Source organism: Triturus cristatus, chromosome 6 (genome assembly GCF_964204655.1).
Source record: "Triturus cristatus chromosome 6, aTriCri1.1, whole genome shotgun sequence".
Lineage (NCBI taxonomy): Eukaryota > Metazoa > Chordata > Amphibia > Caudata > Salamandridae > Triturus > Triturus cristatus.
Window position 1 is genome coordinate 1,302,230,651 of NC_140589.1, and position 6,000 is coordinate 1,302,236,650.

The following is a 6,000-nucleotide window of genomic DNA, read 5'->3' on the forward strand; positions in this document are numbered from 1 at the left end:
CATCTGTTAAACTAATTAGTAATGCATGTAGCAGTGAGTGTATGAACAATGACATAAATCTGTGATGGACAATGTTTACAGGCAATGTATGTTTGCTAGCCCCGAGACATTGCAAGAACAATGTCACCGTCTGCACATATGGCTATACTAAATAACATATATACAGTTCGTTCTATTGCAGCCACAGTGGTTTGTCAGCTCATTCCTATTTTTACCTTTAACCCCTACAGTGCGAAGGGTGGTGTTGAATGCTATATCAAGCAGGGAGACTAGTTGCAACTTAGGAATACAGATTCCCACGATGCTATCATGCTTTAGGAGAGCTCTAAAGTCAATAAAAGTCTTGATTTCTAGATAATGACTCAAACGAGCTAAATTATTGTATTGTTTTATGTATCCACAGAAACAATGAAAGATCGACTGAATGAGCTGTTGGAGTATGCCAGACTTCACAGTGAAGGTTTTCCAGATACCACGGAGGACCCGGCACAGGAGGTGCTTGTGTTTGAGTCAGACCATGCGCTGGAGGTTATGTACAGAGATGCAGACGTCATACGGACAGAGAATCATCTCATGAAGGTCGATGTAAGACGCCTTGGAAAGCAAACTACCCGCTTCCTGACCTCCATGCGCCGCCTCAGCAGCATCAAACGAGATTCCAACTCTATTGCCAAAGACATCAAAGCTCGAGCCGATGGGATTCACAAAAAACTTCAGAATTTCAAAATCGCTTGCGAGGAAGCTGAAAGTAAGTATGGCGAGAATTCCGCCGTCGTCCGTGTAGCTAACTCCCAATACAATGCTCTCACGCTAGGCTTCCAGGAAGCAATGGTGGAATACAATGAGGCCGAGATGATTCTGCAGGAGAACTGTAAGATTCGCATCCAGCGCCAGCTTGAGATTATGGGGAAGGATGTCTCTGTGGCTCAGATTGAGGACATGATTGAGAATGGCAAGTGGGACGTTTTCTCAGAGAACCTTCTGGCTGATGTCAGGGGAGCTCGATCTGCAATGAACGAAATAGAGTCCCGGCATAAGGAGCTGCTGAAGTTAGAGTCACGTATTAGGGAAATTCATGAACTCTTTCTGCAGATGGCGCTGCTGGTCGAAGAGCAAGCAGAAACCCTGAACATCATTGAAGTGAATGTGGAGCATGTCAAGGACTACGTTGCACAGGCCAACATACAAGTGAGGAAAGCAGTTGAGTACAAGAAGAAACATCCCTGCCGACGGCTGTGTTGCTGCTGTTTTCCATGCTGTAATTAGCATAAATCATTGGATTGGAAAGATTTGGACAGAGAGAGACTCCAATAATAGCTGTGATCAGAACTTGTTCTAATATAACACCATGCTGAGCTTAATCTCCTAGCCTCAAGGATGTTTGATTTGATTTTTTAAGTAACTAAAAATATTTTTTATTTAAGAAGCATTTTATACACCATGCAGTTGTGGTTCAATTCATGATTCCATACTGGTTTCAGTATTTGAGAGTGTCAAATCCATTCACTTGGAGGTTTAACTAGAAGGAGACACCTAGCAAAATTGCCACACATTGCTCCACATACTAAAGGATTACACTATGATTTCCAAGAGATCTGCTTGTGTCCATGGCTTACATTTCACCAGCTTGAGTTGATAAACCAAAGGGGACACAGCAGAATCAAAATAGGCTGGCTTTTTGTTGAAACAGGGATTTTTACCTAAATGAGGACCTCTATTCAAAATTGTGCAGTAACCCAGGTTTTTGTCTAGGGATGTCTCTAACAGATTACATGTAAAACCAGGAAGTGTGAATCGTAGAAAATTGATAAAACAAATAATAAATGTATCTGATTGTATCGTTGTCCTGCCACAATTTGGGAGGTTAAAGTATTCTGTGATGTGCCAAGCCTTATTTACTTTTTCGAGGCTTGTAAGACTATGCCAAAGTATCCTTTTTTGTCATTACTGGTGGCACATTCTACGATGGTATGTTTAAAGGAAATATTTGCAAAAGAGGTGTAGTTGGGAATGATAAAGTCCGGTACACATTTACATGAATTGAGTTTAGAGTAAATTGTGCTTGGATAAACATAGATTATAATGCCTGCAGGTGTATAATGCCGATCCACACTTAATTTTAGAAGTGAATGACACTGTAAAGTACACGTACTGAAAATCAACCATTCCAGATTAATTCGAGTCATTTAAAATATGCTGCACTGTGCAAAGGGTTTACATTCCGAATAATTGTAGATATGTTTATCTTGTATCAGAATCCTCAATATCTATCATGGATCTTGCCGTCTTTTACCAACTTTGGATATCCCTAATTTGAATGATGCAAAACAATCATAAGTTTAAATAGCTTGGATAAGGACACAGTGGTGGCTCTCCATAGCTACAATGCTTTTTAATTAACATCAAGTATATTTAAAAATAATAAGTTGCAAAGGTATCAACACTAATCTCTTTGTGATACCCTCTGCAAGACGATTCTGAAATCAGTTTACATTTTATGACATCTTATTGCTAGTGGCGGTGGCTCATCTTCTTGCTTGCCGCCAGTTAGAGGTCAGATCCTGGCAGTGACATGTAAAGGTCGGATGTATATTCAACAGGGCTGAGCAATCTAATTTTTATTCCTCAACGGCCAATATCCTGCACAGCCCTTGTAGACATCACTGCCATCCTCTCATTTTGGTGATTGAACCTGCCATGATATTGTTGGTGGTTGGAGGCAACATCTAAGCCATCCAGCCAACCAAGGGACTACACAACTTCCCATGGTGGCTCCTGTGGTAGACATGAAACTTCTCATTCTTCTACCAAAACCCCATATTTACAGACATTTTGATTTCTGTTTTTCCAGTTATACTTCTATAATGTATAACTTGTCATTTGAAGGAATGGAGATAGTAACCATTTAGCCATTGATAACAGAACAAAATATTTTGATCAATTTTTGTGCCAAATGAATTTAATCCTGACGTTGTTATTCTGACTCAGCTAGTCTTCCATTTGTTATCGCGGAGAAGGTCTTTGCTCTGGTTTAGTTAGGGTGATAAGCCTGATGCGCACACAGCTCCAGTATCGCTCGAGCACAAGTCCTGGAATGTGAGATCATGAATGCCAGGACCACTTCTGTGAACATGCTGGCCCTTGTCTCATCTTTAGCTACACTGGATTGAAAGACATTTGTTACATGACCCTGAGATGGAGCACTGGTTTCAGTGCTCCTCAATACCCTAGAGGTTCCTACAGTTAAAAGGGGGGGTGACCGTCCTGAAATTGTTTTACTGACTTTCAGAAACTTTACTACAGGCAGAGAAAGCACTGCTTGTATCCTGCTGCTACAGGCTGAGATTTAAGTGCCCGTTGGCACCATTTGGTAGACCTATTGGAATTCATATTGACCACTCGTAGCGTCTAGCTACACCTCTAAATCCATGGATTTCAATGTGTATGACATACCCCTGTGTCAATGTGTACTGTTGCCAAATAACTCACAATGACAAAACAGAGCGTGTCTAGTGTATGGAGGCCTTCTTCATAAGAATCCCTTACTGTTGAAAATGCGATATATACCACAGAATTCAGACCCTAATTATATGCTTTTCTTTGTATCATTCTATAAATATGGGGCCTTCAATTAACCAAATTAGTTTCTTTTACATCACATTTGTGTTTCCTATTTGTACAAGCACATTGGTGGTCTTTCGGCGACAGGCAGGACAAAGAACATTTCTGTTTGTGCATTTGAAAGAATTGTCGGCATGTAGCTGTGCTTGCCTTCAATGCGTGACCAGACGCGGCAATTGAAAACGCAGGTGCCAATCTCCTTAATCCACGTACTGAGTAGCCGCTGTCCTAATGCCTTTTATTCTGCCATTTCTTGCACACATACCTTTAAGCAGTCATATGCCTGTGCGCTCTGGTTTTAAAGCATTTCTTGCCAAGGGCGCTGTTCTGCTGCACTGAACTTAAGCCTATGAACAATTTGTTTAAATTTGTTTAAATATACATGGGACGTATGTACATTTATTGCGCACATACATGTTACAGGGATTTAGTGCATTGGATCTTTTGTTAACTTGACTCTACTTTTGTATGTTTGTACAAGTACACCAATAAATATGTCTTTGGGCATCAAAATGTCGTATTTCTGGTTTGTAGTGGAGTCTCAGTTCTCAAGATGTCACCATGTCATGTGAGCATTCGCATTGTTTTGCAGACAATTAGATATATATCTTTCAAATTACAGATTTCTAAACTCAGTTTGTACTAGGAGTATTTCAGGAGCAACTGAAATGCAGGTAATAACGTTAATTTGTAGAATTGACAATAGGTACAGTGGGTGGCTTATCACATTGATTCATTTTCATCTTTATAGTACAACTTCCCCACTTATAATATATGATATATTTTTTATAAATTCCATACCTACATACATAAAAAAAAGTCCCCAGCTAAGTCCCACTCTGCTACAATAAGGCCCTTCAGTTATTGTTTCAATCCAGAAGAACTAAAAAAATAAACAAAATCTAAAGGTATGATCCAGGAAACAAAAGACTTGCATTGTCTGTGTTGTGTCTAAAGTGTGGCTTTCAGTTTTAGAGCCTCTTTCTGTCTTGTAGATCTAGCAAGAAGAACCCAGGATCCTGAAGCGTTCCCGGACCTGTTGTGGGGGGTGGACCTTGACGAACCTCAGGCCCTGCAGGGGACAACTGGGACCCTTCAAACCCGCCCCCAGTTAAAGCAGCTGAAGACTGGGCCTCCGGTGGCAGCATGGCCCCGCCAGGCAGGGAGGCCTGCCAGCTGCCACCACACGACAAGCGAGGATGCGGGACTCGTACAACACGTACAACATACAGTGGCCCAAGAGAGGGGGTGTCCTACTGGAAAAAGACCCACTCCTGTCGAGCTGGGGTGCGCCAGACCTGAGGAGAACCTGAGCAAGTGGATCTCGGCAGAAACTGCAGTGTATCAGGCACCAAGCTCTGGGAAAGAGAGGGGCCCGCTACACCTGCAGCCACAGTTAGTGTGCACATATTCAGACACCGATGCAAGGCTGGAGACAGGGAGCTGGCAGCCTGCCGAAGACATGGGGGCCCTCTGACCCACACAAGAGCGACCTCTGCCCACAGAGGACGGTGCAGCAGGGATGGGGCTGGGCGGGGGGGGGGGGGACTTCCAGCTGCCGCCACATGATGGCAAACTGGGAGATTTGGATGGAGTATAGCGGCCCCAAGAGAGTGGGTGACCTCCCAGTGAGAGCCCCACCGTGGATGGGAGCAGCAGTGCACCTGACCAGAAGACGCACATTACGGTCAGCCAGGACTGTACCTTGCCAGGCAGAAAGGAGCATAGCCTACTCACCAGCAGCCTACCCCCCAGGAGGTGACAACGTGCAGGAGCCCCTGTGGGCCTGATTATTGCAACAGTCTGGCAGCAAACGCTGAGGGGGCTTGAGAACCCCATCCCAGCTAAATGTACCGAAGACTGCTAGCCCAGTAAGAACTGGGGCACCCATACCAGATACTGCACGGAACGGCAAGACTTTGGGAAGAGCGGGACTGAGTAGGATACTGGGCCAAATGCCAAGGAGGGGGAGAAACAAAATACCCCCCCACCTCATGGCAGACTGTGGTTGACCAACCATACCCAACCGAAGGCCCAGTGGCCAGTTCAACGCATTAGAAGCTGCACCCTCCCAGACCCCAAAACTGCATGGCATACACCCCATACAAACTACTGGCAGAGGAAAGCCACAGGCAGAGGAAAGCCACAGGACCCGCTCCTGGGACTTGCGCGAGCAGCACTACACGTCCTCATTATTCGAAGACAACAGGCCCTAAAGGAATCATCCAGAATGCACATCACTCAGCTACTGCAAGAGGGAGAGTAATGGTGCGACCCAAGCCCTCTAAGATTAAGTTAACTGTCGCAGCTCAGAGGCCCACATTGGGTTCACCACTCCTGACTGAGGTAAAGAACCCACTGGTGGCCCATACTGAAAAG

The 6,000-nt window shown here is 44.2% G+C and overlaps 1 protein-coding gene across 2 annotated transcripts in view; it reads left to right on the top strand.

Annotated features, from left to right (window-relative positions):
* Window positions 1-4,134, top strand: part of STX11 (syntaxin 11) — a 139,630-nt gene extending 135,496 nt beyond the window's left edge. For both annotated transcript variants that reach the window (XM_085612273.1, XM_085612274.1), the window contains exon 2: window positions 404-4,134. In XM_085612273.1, the coding sequence (XP_085468399.1) occupies window positions 409-1,266 (858 nt within the window). In that variant the 5' untranslated portion in view covers window positions 404-408 and the 3' untranslated portion in view covers window positions 1,267-4,134. The remainder of the gene's footprint in view (window positions 1-403) is intronic.
* Window positions 4,135-6,000: the final 1,866 nt, after the last annotated feature.